We start from the raw sequence: 18020 nt of genomic DNA, 5'->3' as shown, positions 1-18020 counted from the left end.
GTGTACACAAATGTTCTTTACGCTATTCTCATTCTTGCACTTTTTCTGAAGTGTGAAATTTACTAAAATAAAGTTAAAGGAAAAACCCTCCCTTTATACTGACTCTATAAACACCTCCTTTCCTTCTCACCAAAGAATATATTAACAATGACAGCAGAGATTGGTAAATACAAAATGTATTTCTTTGCCACAAATATCTTCCCATATATGAAAATACCAAACCACGTTTTTATGTGTGTGAGCAAATGTCATGTTATTGCTCAATGTATATGCCAGCTTTATAGTGGAAGTGGGGATGGCAAAAGTCCCTGAACTTCAAATTGGTTGCTTCAGAAAAAAAAAAAAAATCCATTAATTTTGAGAACTGAATGAAAAATAAAAATGTCTTCATCTAGAAATGAAGAACATGAAAGGTATTGCAAAAAGAGACACTGCTATGCTTTTGAAATTTTTGTCAAGTCATGAATAATTTGAGGATAAAGAAGGAGAAAGAGAGTCAAGAACAGAGGAAGATAAGGGATTTGGATTCAAAATGTATTTTTTCAAGGAAACCAATATCAATAATATCTCTTTGATGACTAGTGTATAATTCTCATTCATTAATGTGTACAAATGCAATAGCATACTCATAATGATCCAAGAGATTATTCATAATGACCCAAGGGATTAATTAATGTCTTGACATTTAGGAAAAGCTCTGAAGGTTACAAGTGAAAGTATACTGAGGGCCCTCAGGACAGTTCTGATCCACAGAAGATGCCTGATAAATGTGCACTGCAACCCAATTTGAAATGCTCACTATCTTTGCTCTTTCCTCTTTCAGCTAGAAAATCTGGAAGCAGAAACTGCTCCATTACCCTAGGTGGGTCTCATGCCATTCAGACCCTCACTGAGCTTAGAAGCCACCATCTATGTGGAAGCAGGTCACTGCAAGAAACTGTGGGAGCCTCTAGTTTCAGGAAAGTGCCTGCTCCTGAGTCATCAAAACTCGATCTTCTGAGCACTCCACTCTACACATGTGAAGGAGACATCTCAATTAAGTCGGTTGATGGGAAGGAAAGACCATACCACACTTAAAAGTCCGGCTTGTGTACATAACCATGAGGAAGATGTCCAATGGGACCAAAACGCACCATGGTATGTGAACTGAGGTCATCATAGAAGATGGTCCTTCTGTGTGTATTATTTTGTTTTGAAGCAAATATTTATGACCTCATGAAACACAACCCATCAGTTGTTAAATTTAGCATGGTGACATCTAAAGTAAGTGTTACCTCTGATCAAAGGAACTTGTGTGGAAAGCTCAAGACTTTATCTAGTCTTCTGTAAGGAATACTTTCTTCTATCTTTTACCTTTAATATTAACCTTAATATTGGTTAAGACATCATTTCCACCTTTGTTTCTTTGTTTTGTGTTCTTCTAAAGAATAACATCTCCTACCTAGCTCCATAATTTTGAGGAAGTAATTAGCATGAAATGTTATCTGAAACACAACAGTGTGTCAGCTGCAGAAAGGTTGACTCTTGTGCATTTCAGGTACTTCCCAAGAGTTCATGGGAGATTGTCCATTCTTAGGCTTTCAGTTGTTTGCTCCCTAATTTTGACTGTGAGGATCCCTTCTTTTATCAAACTATTCATAAAAGGTAATTGTGGATCAATGAGCTCATCACTTCATCTGGGGAGGAAGTCAAGCTTTAAAATGTACTTATTCTTCATTTCTCAGTAGTTTCTCCATACTGCATGCTCCTTTTGTATATTATCTTATTTTTTTTTAATTCTGTGATAAAAGACGTCTAAGCCTTTTTAAAAATTTATATCCAATAAGCTTAATCTCAAAACAGAAAAACTCAAATTATCATAGATAAAAATGGTTAATCTTCTTTTCAATCCTGTAGAGTTACTTGGACCTGAAATATTAACAGTGACCCAAGAATATTTTCCTGAAGATTGTGTTTATATAATGTCATCACCAATATGTTGGTCTTTTTGATCTTTGTTAAATGTCAAGATTTCCTTTGTAAAATGTCAGTCTTCTAAGCAATTTCTGTAAGACAATTCTCCTCTTTGACTGGTTTTCTTTGGTATAAAATACAGTAGAGAGTTGGCAAAGTTGGCAATCACCCATTTTTATTTGATCTATATAGACAGTCAAGTCAGATGGCCTATGCGAAAAAAAAAAAAAAAAAAAGCCCTCCACTTTGAACTTTTGTCTGGATTGATTAAATGAGTCATGTACATTATAGTTATCTATGAAGATATAGTATATGACAGGTTGCCAATTTCCCTTATAAAAAAGTATTTCTAAGTCTACAAGCTTCCAGTAGACTCAATATTAAAAGTTATATCTGTTCCTCAATATAATAAGACACAAATATGTACTGGGCATCCAGATCAAATATCCAAGACATCTTGGACCAGAATAGCTAAATTTACTGTCTCAGATCTAGCTAGCTGTCATTATGTGGACCCAACACATGTATCCATTGGATAAGAAGAAAAAGAAAAAAAAAAAGATAATATTTTATCTTGAATCTTGAATATTGAAGTCTTACATTTGCCTCTAATAATCTCTGTTTCTCAAATATTATGTCCCAGAAATGATATGTATTATTTTTATTTTTTCTGATCAAAGTAATTTAAACCAGAGCCTTAAAAAGTTTTAGATTGTTAAATAAATGCATTTATGTATAAATACATATATGCATATAGACACTATTAGAGCTTCCACAAGTAAAAGGATAATTCAAATGAAACACAATGAAGGAGAATGAAATATCTGTATGTAAGTTACTTGGGAGGAAAATTCTTCCTTTTAATGGGCTGTAATAACATCAGTTCTCTTGAGAGATGATGTAGCACAGCTTTCCGCTCATAAGGCTGTTTCTCAACAATCATTTCTGCCTAATGACCAGCTCTCAGTTAAAACATTCTGAAATGAATAATAAATATGCTTTTCAATGTTTTTCATTCAAAACGCTTGTCACAAAATTTACTAGAACTGCCTTGATATTCCATGGCAAATGGGGAAGTGTCAGCCCTGATTCAGTTGGTTAAGCTAAAGTTCCTTATGAAATCTGTATATAAAGAAAATATAATATTCTGCTTTGTTCTTCCTTCTCATTTCACCTTCCCATCCTTACAGATAGGATTTCTTCTGGTTTGGCCTTCTTCCAGTGAAGCAAACTATTGATGTAAACTAAGGGTAAGGCATAGTAGCCTTAACTTCTCAGCTTCTCTGTGAACCACACATGCCCCTACTATAGCTGTGCATTTACAGCCACAAATACGATCCTTTTCTTAGAAATATCCACGAATAGGAAATGGGTGTCTTCAGGAATCCTTGCTGCCATTACAAAAGCACCAAGATTTTTGCCTACATTTTCAACATATTTCTTTTCTCATGAGCCATATTTCTTCAATGAGGGGAGAGATGGGAACAAACACCAACCTTCATCAGTGCTTTGTCCTTGCCTTGGCCTAACCACTGTACTTTCCCTGGTAGAAGATGCTTCAGGATCATAGTGACAGAATACAGCCTTCAGATTATATTTAAGACCACTGCCATTGGGACATTAGAGCCTAAAGTGACAAGCCAATTAAAGGGTCTAGCTTTGTGGCATTTAGCCAGGAGGCAGTTGAATTTAATTAATAATAATTTCAACCCAGTCATTGTTCACCACTGAGATCAAACTAAAACCATGAGGAAGTATGTATATTGCTAGCTGTTCAAAAGTAAGCAAAACCAAATGGCAAAAGCTTAGTGCGCCGCGGTATGTGGCAAATATTCAAGCTCTTGTCATGTAATGTGTTGGGTTTTTTTAAGGAGTCAGTACATAAGTCAAGTTCAATCTGATTTACCTAATATTATTGTGTCCTAGACACTTGAGTTACAAATGTAAGGATCATTGATACTGAGGTTTTAGGGTTATGAACAGTGGATTGAGGGTGGACTGAAAGTGCATCCTGTAACAAGGTACTTTTGAAATAACATCAAATAGCTGCATATACATTTTAAGGGAATTTTAAAGGCTCAGAAAAAATTAAAATTGAGCTTTGAAATATATCAGTCTTGACTCAAATATATGAAAAGATGATTCTAGACCCTTGGCACATATTCAGAGGGAGATCAATTTTTCTGGGGCTTTCCCCATCACATACATTTTCAACTCACTTTGCATTTCCTATAATCTTGTATGAAGTGAGAATTTTAAAATCTGCACCTGAAATTGCACCTAAGCTTTACAATGTTACAGAGAAATTGGCATAATTACTTCTTCCTCTGGTATTTGAGAGGGATTCAAGTTTGCATCCAAAGCCAACCCACCTGGAAACTAGTGCTTACGGTTCTAATGTCCCCATACCCCTGACTCCTCCCCCCAAAAATAGTCCTGTGATTTCATGTTGTACAAGGGGTGAGCTCCTTCCTTTTCTCCCAACTTCCAGAAACTCAGTTAAATCTCTGATCCATTCACATCCAAAAGAGTGCCCTGTCTGCTTATAGACCAAATAAAACTCTATGACAATAGATTAAGATGTTTCTAGACTGTACTACAACATCTGAAACAATGCAAAGGTTTTGCTATTTATTTGGAAAAAAATGATTTAAGAATCGAGTGGAACCATAAGTGACAAGGACAGAAGAGAGTTTACTCATTTTTATCATTCTACCATCAGAATTATCTGGCATCATACTTTACTACCACTCAGTGGAGCTGGTTGGCATCACTACCTTTTATACAAAGATATTGTTTCTAAAAAGTGTGCATTATGTAGAGCAGGTAGGGATCTATTTAAGTTGCAACAGTTCTTTAGACTATATTAGAAAAGAAACAGGACCTACAGAAACCACACTTGAATGCAAACAAGTCTTATAGCTTTGTGTTTCAGTGAAACCTCTATATACTTATGGAAAGAGCATAAACAACCTTATGTTGTATAAAAATTGCCTGAAATTAATCATAACAGCCTCAAAGCTTTCAATGCAAACATAAATATGCTTTGATTTTTCAGATGATGTGTCCTCGGTTTTGAATTTGAAAGAATGGTAATATTAAATATACATCATGAGGGGAAATACAGTTTTTGCAGGAACTGAATTTGCCTCTATGCTTTTCAATAATTGCAAACCTCAATGATTTGTTGTCATTCAGAGCTATCTCATGAGTCAAACATAGTTTGCTTCTCCCCCTACAACTATGTCCATGAAATCTAAACCAGGGCAACTGAAAAAAAAAAAAAAGTTTATTACTTGTGTTCCAGCTAATAGTGTCACATTGTTAGCAAGCTTGCATTGCCTATACAGAATAAATGTATATTTGTCTTATAGTTTCAGGAAAAGAACACAGAGGTCTTTTTGAAGACAGCAAGGGAAATTTATCTTATCATTGTGCGCTCTGTCATAGGCATATTTGCAACAACAACAACAAAAATCCTCCAGGAAAATATGCACTTTAACATTACCTACAACTTCCTTCTTCTTACTTTGCTACTTAATTTTTTAAAGAACCTAAATCTTGAGAACAGGCTATCATATTTACTTCCAATTCTTTTAAAATAAATTTCTGTTGTTTTCCTTCCAAAACATAAATGTTTTATTCAATTAGCATTATCCACTAAAGCTAGAAAGTTTTTAATGAATACACAGGGTTACAAAATGCCAAATGGAAATGAAAAAAAATGAGTGATAGAAACAGAGAGAGGAAGATATGAGAAGAGAAAGGGAGGGAATAGATGGGACACTATGTATCTGAGAGTCTGAGTGAAACTGAACACAGTCACATACACTGAATAGCATGAGTGAGCTTCGTTAATATAAGCACAGTAAAAGTGGTTTAATTAATAATTCCCAGAGAAAAGGGAGAGGAAATCACATTGGCGTGACCTGATGATAGATTTTACCGTCCATAGTGGAGGCCAAAGCAAATGAGTCTCTGAGAAAAACAATAATTATTTTTCCCCACTTTGTCGAGGGAAACAAGGTCCCAACATGACATGATATTTGCAAAATTTGTATGGCTCATAGGCTGTCCTTTCTCTGGTTCCCTCAGAGATGGGCTTCTGGGATGTAGAGATACTTTTCACATTCTACATCTGGTAATAGTCATAATGTCACCACTCCAGACCACTATGACATCAAAACAACCAAGCCTTTAGGTTGTAAAACCTATCAGTTGGTGCCTCTCAGAAGAGACCAGAGTCTGCAAGTGCTTACACAGATTAGGTTCCCAGGGATATTCCCAATTCTGAGTTGGAAAGGGCTAGTTACAGGCATAAGGTTTTTATTATGCCCTCAAAAGTTCTCTAATCAAAGGTTAACCTGTGGATCCCACTGTTTTTTGCATCCCATATTAGAATTTTTACTTTCCCAAAATGAGACAATACAATTCACATGAAATTTCCATTATACGGCATAACATTGTAATGCAGTATGAATTTCTACAGTTTTCTTGGCAGAGTAGTACATCTGACCTTTTTCTTGCCATGGTCAAGATACCATGCTCTAAAATCAGTGGACATTATTCCCTAAGGAGACTGACTACTGGAGACTTTCAAAAGAAAAGAGTTCCCATTTATGAAGTAAATTAGAATAAAATGGTCCGTCAGATGTTTCAGAATGCCTATTCCTTATTTGCCAACTCTTTGAGGTTTTTTTCTTTCTTGGTTGCCTGACTAGTTGGTTGGTTTAGGGATTCATTATTGTTGTTGGATTATTTTTCGTTGCTGTTCAAAAATGTTGACTTCACCCTGTCATCATACACATGCATGTTCCTCAGTATTCTCTACCTGATGAATTTCCCTTTGTAATGGCCAATGTAGGAGGTCATCATTGCCAGAGTATAATGGAAAATTGAGACATATCGTTGCTCATGGCTTGGCAACATGCTGGGCCACTTACCTTCCCCATTTCATCAAATAATGTCCCTCTTCTCTATATCATTTGGACTTTAGAACCAATCAGAATTCAATCTCTAATACCCATACTAGCACAAGAAACCTATCAGCCGATTCCTTTCCTGCATCTCTGCAGGTGGTAAACCTGCTTCCTATTGCCTGCTCTCGTCTCTGCAGGAGTCCACTCAAAAAACAGAAAAATAACAAGGCCTTCCTGTTACTCTCTTTGGCTGTGAGACAATTTGTTCCCATCTGCCCCCAGGCTCACCTAGCGCTCTGACTCAGTGGGAAGCTGCTACTAATCATCGCTGTATTAGCTCAAAACTCATTTGCCTTATGGAAATTCATGGCCCTTAATTCTCAAGAGAATGGAGCAAACCAATAGGCTTCCTACGCACCTAGGTACTCTCCATGTAATCTACTACATCTGTATAAATTAGGTCCAAATAGCAGGTTATTTTCAAGATTTATAAACTCAATATTGCAAATCATAGAACCTGGCAAGTAGTTCTTAGGATCCCCTTGCTGCCTATGAATCAATTACATAACTTCTACATGGACTGGGGGAAAAAATAATAACCATAAGAAAAATTGGTGTTTTAAACTGCCCCATGATTTTTGTTTGCTTTAATAAATTTCATCCATTTACTGGGGATGGGAGGTGGGGTTAATGTTGATGACACAATTTCATTTTCACTTTTATGAAATCCTTCCTTTTCTAAGAATGAGCTCTATCTTATCATAAACAAATGCATAAACCAAATGTATAATGCAATTCCTAATAATGGCTGTTGATCCATTCATTATAAAGAATATTCACCACAAAATAATTCCAGTCAAATCTAGAAACAGGGATAGTCTCTTGAAGTTACCTGCACCAGGATGTAGCTTGGCCCGTAAGCATGGATATACACATAAAAATATGAGCATCTCTTTTAAAGTATTTTCCTCCTAACAAGGCTGAAGATTCCAGTAGGAAACTGGGAGATCAATTTGGTTCATTTTCTTATTGATCCTAAAGACCACTGAAGTGATGGTGCTGGCGGTTTCTCATTTAGAGAAAGCTGGCCACTGAGCACTTAAAGACACCATGAGGAAAACGTACCCTCTACTTCATGCAGGGCTGAGGGAAAGGGGAGAAGAATCCACTGAATGGTGAAGGCCATCTACCAGTCATGCTGCTTCTGGCATGAATGTAAAAGCTAGAAGTCTTCCCTTTGGCTCTGGTTTTGCATAGTGCACAGATGTCTTTGTAAATGGTAGGAAATTACTTTTAGATTGGATCTATAGACTAAGTCATTTTGACTCTGTTATGTTAAAAGAAAATAGCTTTGACTTCTAACTATATTTTGCAATATTTTGAAGTCTAAGAAGCTCTTGTCAACATTTTATGATATTGGAGATTACTACCAAAATAATTGAGTTTAAGAGCCCACCGTTTGAGAAAATCCATAATGGAAAAACTAAAATGTCAATAAGACTTTCAGGTGTATATTTCATTTCATAAGAACATCTACATTCATTTGAAAAAAGTTCCATACATAGTCTCAAGCATATTTATTTAGTTCCTGGCCTGACAAACACGTGACCTTCCAAACTCTGCAGCCTCTTGAACATCAGAGGACTCTGTGATTCTTGAAATGTCTGCTTTGTTTGAAGTTTCTGTTTTCAGTCAGGTACTTTGGATTATATAGTATATTTGAAAATAACTGTCATGGACACACACATAACAAAATGGAGCCTTAGAAATTATATGGAAATTTTAATCAAAATAGAAAGCGATTAATGAAATAAAATTTATGAAGAACTTAGCTCCTTATTTGGAAGGAGCTGAATCAATAAATTACTTGTAAGCTTTTTTACATTTATACTCCAGAAACAAAGTGAAGATTAGAAAATGCTTTAAACTATACATTCTCTATTTAAATCTTAATTTGAACTTCAAATTATGCTTTTATCTCCATCCAAACCATCAACTTCACTGAAAAATTTGGTCATAAATCCTGAATCCATAAAATTTGAAGCTACAATTTATAATTTTATACTCCCACCATAAAAATTTCTACCTTATGAGTATAAAAATATAAATTCCCATTAATTTGATGGGAATTTTAAAAAGAAATGCCAGTTTCCAATAACACATCCTTCTCTTGGCAATACATTTTCTGAATTTTTCATCTACTTAATAATTCTGGAAACTTAAAACAAGTGATCTTGCTTCTTTATTTTGTTCTGTTAAATAAAAAAGAAATTGCAAGTGGAGCTTTAAAAAAGAAGTTCAAAAATCTGTTATATCAAATATAGCAAAAAGACAAGGGATTTTTTTTTAAGTGTGAATCTAAGCATCGGGTGCTCTGTCACATGTTTTTAAATTTCTTGTAACATTAATGACACAGTTTGTTTTCCAAAGATAATTTCCATTAGAAAGGAGAAGCTGTGCTGCATGATTTTAATTATATTTGAAGTTTAGGCAACTAAAAACACTTAGCTTAAAAAGATACCCATGTTTCATGGGAAAAATCAAAATATTATTTTTTAAATGTTTTATTAAATGAGATTCTCTGTGGTTGATTTAGCACAAATATTTTATAGAGATTCATGCCCACCCTATCCACAAACTACTTTTTCCCTAGCAACAGAAACAGCAGCAGAATTATTGCTTTCTTTTTCTATAGTTTGAAGTCAGATCCAATGTAAACAACTCTCTACGCATTGATTTTGTTCTCATGGCTCCCATTCAGGGGTCTGAGAGAAAAGCAGAATCGATCCTTCTCCTTGAATGCGTTGGGGACTGAAGGAGAGAAACAGATCTGCTGCTCTGCATGTAGATTCAACGTCTATACCCCAAATATCCAAAGAGCTGATTATACAAATGCCAACTGGTAGCATAAAAAGAAAAGTCTAGAATTGTTCGTGTTTTACGGATTTTCTAGCCAAGTAAATGAAAACATAACCACATCGTTAGAAAAACAGTATGAAGCCCATAGATTTAACAGTGAGCACAACATGCTTCCTGATTATTTTTAAGAATTTTCCCATATCTGCCCTTACCACAATAGGTAAAAAATATTTCCTTAGGTAGTGTATTTCACCTAGATGGCACTGCCAGGAAAACAGAGACAAATGAGTACAGCTGACCCTTGAACAACAAGGCACAGGTCCACTTATAAGTGTTTTTGGTTTTTTATAAATACAGTATAGTCCTGTAAATGTATTTTCTCTTCCTTATGATTTTCTAATAACGTTTCCTTTCTCTGGCTTCCTTTATTGTAAGAATACTGTACATAATATGTGTAACATAAAAAATATGTGTTAATTGTTTATGCTGGCTTCCTGTCTAAATTAGGCTATTAGTAGTTAAGCTTTGGGGGAGTCAAAAGTTTTATGCAGATTTTAAGCTGTGTGGTCAGGGTAGTAATTGCCCCCAACTCCCACCTTGTTCAAGGATCAACTGTATGTTGTTGACTGTGATAATGCCAAAGAGGAATGTTTAAAAATATACAATGTTGTTTTCATGTTTGTCTAGTAGTCTTTCTTCAGTTTTTTGTTTCTTGTTTGGTTTTAATTAATGTGTTGGTCTCATCATAATGTCTTTTTAATTGTAGAAAAATTAATATTTTCATGTGCAGTAAAGACGAAGCTATCATTTTGCATTTTATGCACATTTCCAGATAGGAGAAGATGGTCAGCTTTAGCTTTCTAAAGAATGATCTGCCAGATCATAGTGTTCTCATGTGCAAATTAGAATGTTGACTTATACACCAAACAGTGAGCACATCAGTAAATTATTTTTACTTTATTCCTATTTAACTGTTGAAGACAGCTGTATGTAAATGTATAAACTTTGGACTGTATTATTCTTGTTTTGCCAGAATACATAATCATTTGGGGCTATATTGTGATTTTCTTGCATGTAATGTACAGTGATATATATGACTAATAAAGAAAATCTGATAGTGATATATAGATTTTCCTCTTGTCTTTCTCATTTGCACATAACTTACCTAAAAAGAATATTCTCCAAATTAATGTTACTGTAGATAAGGAGCCCAAGGATTTACTAACAGATGACTTTGATAAGTACTTTATTTTTTTTAAGTTTTTATTGAAATTCCAGTTGGTTAGCATACAGTGTAATATTAGTTTCAGGTGTACAATACAGTGATTCAACACTTCCGTACAACACCTGGTGTTCATCACAGCACATGCCCTTCTTAATCCCCACCACCTACTTCCCCCATCCTCCCATCTACCGTCCCTCTACCACCCAAGGGTTTGCTCTCTATAGTCAAGAGTCTGTTTCTTGGTTTGCCTTTCTCTCTGTTTTTCCCCCCCTTGGTTGGTTTTTTTTTTTGGTGTTTCTTAAATTCCACATATGAGTGAAATCATCTGATATTTGTCTTTCTTTGACTTACTTCACTTAGCATAAAACTCTCTCACTCCATCTATGTTGTCGCAAATGGTTGAGTTCATTCTTTTTTATGGCTGAATAATATTCCGCTGTGTTGCTTGAATTCATATGTATATATTTAAACCCTTTTTAAAACTATAGCATTTCTTTTTTATATGATTTGTTATCTCCAGTCACACTTTCAGGGGTATTGATCAATTATTGCGCACCTAGATGCTTACATAATGTAGTGACGATGCATTTTTCACATCCTTGTGTGCACTACAATAAAAAAGATTCTAAAATTAAAAAAAAAATTCAATGCGTGGGTGTGGGTGGGTGTATGTGCACACATGTGTGTACCACTTCCTCTTTATCATTCATCAATCTATGGCCACTTGGGCTCTTTCCATACCTTGACTATTCTAGATAATGTTGCTATGAACATAGGGGCATCCTCCGGGATAGGATCCACACCTTTGAACTGGTTTTAAAAGAGGGGGAGGGCGAGCTGCACCTTCCAGATTTACTTGGGCACAGATAATACAGGATCAGCAAACCTGTTTTATTGTGGCTTTCAAATTTACTCCATCAAATATATTTTTAATTAAATGTCTTAAAGTGTCTTTGCCCAAATGAGTTACCTGGTATAGGCCCTGTATTATCTTCCATTGACTATTCTTGGGTATAAAAATTTTTCCTCACTGTTAACAAGCCAGTCCTGTGTAGTTTTAGAACATCCTCACTCCTGAGCAATGTGAATTTCTTGGGCTGAATAGACAGGAGTTATGGACTCCACTGGAGTTAAGACTGGTATAAAGCTTAATATCCGGTTACCTTTTGCTCCCTCTTTAGCTACACAGTCTGCTTAATTGTTTCCTTTAGATACTAAGGTCATATTCCTTTGATGTCCTTTGAGGTGAATCACCGCTACCTCCTTGGGCAGAGAGGTATAGCCTCAAGAAGAGCAATGATTTCAGGTCCATGTTTGATTGGGGAGTTATGGCTTGATAACAATCCCCTTTGCTTTCAAATAGCTCCATGAGCATGTAGTACCAGAAAGGCATATTTGGAGTCAGTGTAAATGTTAATTCTTAGACCTTTTGCCAATTGAAAAGTACAGATAAGTGCTATTATTTCAGCTTTTTGGCCAGAAGAATTTACTGGAAGGGGTTTTGCCTCAATAGTTTGAATCAGACTAACTCTAGCATGTCCAGCCCTTTTTTCTCCCTTATCTGTGAAGCTACTGCCATCAGTAAACAAACTATCATCTGCATTTTTAATATGGGAGTCTTTTAAGTCTCACCAGCTAGAATAGAAAAAAATCAATGATTTCTGAACAGTTATGTTCTATAGAGGTATGATGGTCAGGTCCAGACATAAGAGTAGCTGGGTTTAAAGTCTGACAAGTTTTAAGTATTATTTCAGGTGTATCCAAAAGCATAGCTTGGTGTCTAGTAAGGTGGTGTCCCATCATCCTTTGGTGGCCTTTGGTCTCTAAGACACTCTGGACCTGATGTGAAGTCATTACAGGGACTGTCCCATCATGAGCTTTGAGGTTTTTTCTACCAGGAGGGCTGTGGCAGCCACTGCATGAAGACAAGCGAGCCACCGTTGGGCTACATTGTCAAGTGACTTTGAAAAATAGCCCACCAGCCTTGTTTCATTTCCTAATTTTTGGGTGAGAACTCCCAAAGCTTGGCTTTGCTTTTCTGATACATATAGAGTGAAAGGTTTTTCCAAGCTTCCAAAGCTGGAGTTGGCAGATGTTTTAGCTTTTAATGTTTGAAAGGCCATCTGCTGAGCTTTAGTCCAGAGCAAAGGTTCCTCATCAGGACCTTTAACAGACTCATACAATGGTTTGGTTAAGAGTCCAAATCCAGGAATCCACAGGGGGCAAAAACCTGTCATACCTAGAAAAGTGTAGAGTTGTTTTTTTGTAGTTGGAGGCTCAAGATCCAGTATGGCCGTTTTTCTATCAGTAGATAGAATAAGGTGACCTGGTGTTAGTTTGTATCCTAAATAGTGCACCTTTTGTTGAGATATTTGTGCCTTTTTAGGGGATACACGATACTCTCCGTCTCCCAAAAAATTAAGTAAAGCTATAGAATTTTTATCAGATGTTGCCTTTGTGGGACTACAGATTAGAATGTCATCTACATATTGAATTAGTGTTCCCTTTGCAAGGATATATCACAGAGATCTTTGCTAAGTGCAGCCCCAAATAGAAGAGGACTGTTTTTAAATCCTTGTGGTAAGACTGTCCAGCTTAATTGAGGAGACTGTGGGCTTGAAGGTGAGGTCCATTCAAAAGCAAATAACAGCTGTTTCCTCACTTAGTGGGATGCAAAAACAGGCATCTTTTAAGTCAAGTGCTATAAACCAGTTGGCGTCACCAGGGACATGGGTGAGAATAGTGTACAGATTTGGCATTATGGGATGAATAGGCGTTACTGCCTCATTTATAGCTCTTAAATCTGGTACCATTTGATATTCTCCACTTGGCTTTTTTACTGGTAAAATTGGGATGTTATAGGAGATTGACAAGGCTTTAATATACCATGTCTTAGGAATTTATCAATAAGTGGTTGTAACCCAGCTTTGGCCTCAGGTTTTAGAGGATATTGTTTTTTAGGAGGTATACTGGTTGGGTCTTTTAAGGTCACCTTGACAGGTTGGGCTGTAAGAGCCCATCCTGGGATGTCACAATCCCAGACTTGTGGATTTACTTCCTTCCAGACTTTGGAAGAGATAGTAGGGTATGGTTTTAGCTCTCCAGACATTAAAGAGAACAAGCCAACCCCCTCTACAGTAAGAGCCCAATCAGCTACCCAGTTTATACATTAAGTTTCATCCAAGTAATGGAGTGGGACAGGATGGAAGGACTAGAAAAACATGAGTTACCAATGGACTTTTGTATTTACAGGTTAAAGGCATTGTCTGATGGCATGTTTTAGTTTTCCCTTCTATGCCAACAACTTTAAGGTTAGAAAGACAAGTAGGGCCAGAGTGATGAATAAGAATAGAGTAAGTGGCTCCTGTATCAATAAGAAAATTGACAAACTTACCTCCCACATCCAGGATAACCAGGGGCTCAGTCATCCTGATGTCAAAGGGAGCTGGACCAGCCTCAGGGCCCCATCATGCCAGTTCCTCCAGCATCGACTCTTGGGTGGGGCAGTGGGTTCCTGTCTTTCTCTCTGGAGATGAGGACAGTCTCTCTTCCAGTGTCCTGTTTCTTTACAGACAGGACATGGCCCTAGTGGAGAGCACTTGCTTAGACATTCTCTGCCCCAGTGTCCAATCTGGCCACATGTATAGCATGGGGACTTACCTAGTTTTCTGACTGTTACCAGCCTTTTCTGTTGCCTCTGGTTAGTCTGGTGCTGTGGGGAATCCACAATAGCAGTAGCCACTATTTGAGCCTATATCTTATCCTGCTGGTCCTTTTCTTGCCTTAAGGCCATATCTCTATTATTAAAGACTTCGATTGCAACTTCTAGTAGGCACTGGATGAGAGTTTAAGGACCCAAAACCATGTTAGTTAGTTTTCAGCTGATGTCAGGTGATGACTGACTTACAAAATACGTGTTTAGTGTGGTTACTCCCTCAGGTGAGGCAGGGTCCAAATTTGTGTATTTACAAATGGCCTCTACCAATCATCCCTGAAATAGAGCTGGTTTTTTGTCAGTTCCATGTGTGACTTCCTGAGGTTAATCAAAGTTTACTGGTTTAGAAAATCCTTTTTTCATTCCTTCTATCAAACAAGTGATCATATGTTCTCTTTTTTCTCTCCCTGGACTATCCTCCTGATAGTTCCAGTACCCACTTTTCCATTAGCAACTTCCCTAAGAGTATGCATCCCATACTTAGACGGCGCTCCTGGAAGATAGGGAGTCCTGCTCCTGGTATGTCCAGTGGGGTGGGGTGTAGGGGGGTAGAGGGGTCTTAGGGTTTATAAGGAAGAGGGATAGCAAGAAAGCCAGTGTCCTCTTTCTTTGGACTGGCCGGCGATTCCTCTAACTTCCCAGGTTTATTAAGAGGAATCAGCATATTTAGACAATCATCACCCAACATACTGGTGGAGGGGAGGGGGCTGTTAATCTGGCTGAGGGTTAGACACACTCTACAAGAGGCCTGCAGGTCTGGATCCAGATTTAGGGCCATAAAGTCTTGGATGTATAGGACCTGTCCATTTGCCCTTCTCCCTGCAAAAGAGGTCTAACTGATAGATTAACTTGAAACTTAAAGTCCCATTTATGTGCCACTTTTCCTCATCTTCTAAGGAGTACTGAGGCCATTCAGTGTTACAGAAGAAAATCATCTTTTTCTTTCTTAAATCTTGCAGTTTGAATTGATTCCAGTGGGTTAAAAGGCATCCCAAGAAAGAATCCTTGGGCACAGAAGAAGAGGATCCCATGTTCTAGAAAAGTAAAGAAAGTCCATTACCAAAATCCACCCCCCCCAACTCCTGGGTGGTGTCCCATGCAGGATCAGAGGTTCCAGGCGTCAAAAGTGACCAGAGGCATACCTCAACAAAAACTGCTATTGATCATCATTCTACCTTTCCGTGAAGGCATTCCTGCCATAAAAGGCCCTGGGGATGGGGGTGGGTGGTGCTGGCATCCCTCCTCTTCCCCATCACATCCTAAGCTACAAATGGGTGCCCAGTGAATGGACTAAGATACTGTGCCATCCTATACTCTGGAAGTTGTGTTATTACCCTGCCATTTTTAACCCATAGAAAATACAGAAAAGTTTTATAGGGGGAAATGACTCAATTTTTATAACTTTTAGTAATTAGTAAAGAACACTGACAAGAAACAGTAAAAGATTGAAATCCATCATGATCTAAGCAACATTCTGACACATGTGGTCCTTATAGCCAACTCCCCTAGGAAAAAGTTCCCAGTTGGGCTTTAACTCAGTTGCGTACTAGTTTCAACCAGCTCCCAGAGGAAGTCCTGTGGCTAGACCAGGGCTAGAAGTGGCTAGACCAGGGATGTGGAGGGGATCACATTAGATCAATAAGGAGGAAACCTCACATGGGAGTCTTAAGATTGGCAGCCATCCTTGTGTCTTAGGCAGTTGTCCCATGCCCAAGACAGACAACTTTGTATAAGAACAAGAATAGAGAGAGGGCATCAAGTTTCTGAGTCTTATTACCATTCTGGCCAGGGTACTAACTTCCAGCCAAAGTCAGACTTTCTCCTCCCCGTGGAGTAGCCACCTAGAGGATTCCTGTCTAAGCAATTGACATGAACGTGTTCCAAAAAGACTATACTCCTTGAAGGGCCCCTGAAATGAGAGTCAAGGAAGAGGAAAGAAAGTACTCACCAGTTTTGTACATAAACTCAGCGTCCAGATGTAAAGACCCAAAGCCCCATGTTGGGCGCCAAATGATGAAGTTTTAGAATGCAAGTGAGGTCCAGAGCTGACAGCTAAGGAAAAATTCTTAAGACGTCTCTAGTGCAAAAAGATGATTTATTAAAGCACAGGGACAGGACCCATGGGCAGGAAGAGATGCTGCTCCGGTGTTGTGAGGGGTGGAAGGTTATGTACATGGGGCTGGGAGAGGTAAGGAAAAGGGAGGTTTCAATAGAGCTTTCATATGCTAAAGAGGACCTACAAGATGCTGAATACCAGAGGCCTTGCCATTGTCAAGGTCATTTTTCCCTTTTTAGCAAGCTATTAACATTAAGATAGTTGGGAGATTCCTAAAGAATGTTACATATGTCACACCCAGGAATTGGGTGGGGGGGGGAGGTTGCAAGGTGTCAGCCTTTTGCTTTGACCTCAGCCAGCCTTCTGTTCCCTCATCACCTTCGCTTCTAGTCTACTTTCCAAAAATGAATTTAATATCTTAAGCAGTGAAATACTTTGCAAGAAACAAGAAATTTCTTAAGGTAAATTTTAGAGCATCCTTTAAGTTGTTGGGTATGGTTTTTTGAATGGGGTAGTTATCTCCATATGAAAACACTTTATGGTAAGAAAAAGCTTTTAAAAAATAATATTGGATAGGGATGTCTGGGTGGCTTAGTCGGTCAGGCATCTTCCTTAGGCTCAGGTCATGATCCCTGTGGTCCTGGAATGAAGTCCTCAATCAGGCTCCTTCCTCCACAGGAAACTTGCTTCTCCCTCTACTTGCTATGTCCCTGTTTGTACTCTCTCTTTCTCTCTGAGAAATAAATAAATAAAATCTTTAAAAAAAAAAAAAGTGACCTTTCATGCTTCTCACTGTTAGGTTGTCAGTCTAAAAATAAATAAATAAATAAATAAATAAATAAAATTGGATAGCTGTAGGCTACATATTTTTTTTAAGAATTTATTTATTTGACAGAGAGAGATCATAAGTAGGCAGAGAGGCAGGCAGAGAGAGAGAGGGAAGCAGGCTCCCCACTGAGTAGAGAGCCTGATATGGGGCTTGATCCCAGAACCCTGAGATCATGACCCAAGCCAAAGGCAGAGGCTTAACCCACTGAGCCACCCAGGTAACCCAGGTTACATATTTTAAAAAGATATAAATGTGAAACTTTTGAAAAGAAGAACGTAAGTCCAAATTTCAATACATGTAAATGTCTTCTCTAGCATTACTGGATAAAGCACAGCTTTGTTCTTCTGCACAAAACCTCTGAATGGCGTTCTTTACATTCTGTGGATACAAGTTTTTTATTGGATAAAATCATGAAAATATCTTTTCCCAGTTTATGTCTTGACCTTTTACTCTTCCATGGGCAT

The 18020-nt window shown here is 37.5% G+C and overlaps 1 protein-coding gene across 1 annotated transcript in view; it reads left to right on the top strand.

Moving 5' to 3' along the window:
- OPRM1 (opioid receptor mu 1) overlaps positions 1-900 on the top strand; it is a 69815-nt gene extending 68915 nt beyond the window's left edge. Inside the window, exon 4 of the mRNA XM_044243620.1 lies at positions 824-900. Coding sequence (XP_044099555.1) covers positions 824-862 — 39 coding nt within the window. The 3' untranslated portion in view covers positions 863-900. The remainder of the gene's footprint in view (positions 1-823) is intronic.
- The last annotated feature ends 17120 nt before the right edge of the window (positions 901-18020 follow it).

Source organism: Neovison vison, chromosome 1 (assembly GCF_020171115.1).
Source record: "Neovison vison isolate M4711 chromosome 1, ASM_NN_V1, whole genome shotgun sequence".
Taxonomy (NCBI): domain Eukaryota; kingdom Metazoa; phylum Chordata; class Mammalia; order Carnivora; family Mustelidae; genus Neogale; species Neogale vison.
The sequence above is the reverse complement of the archived record's forward strand: the minus strand, read 5'-3'. Positions and strand labels throughout refer to the sequence as shown.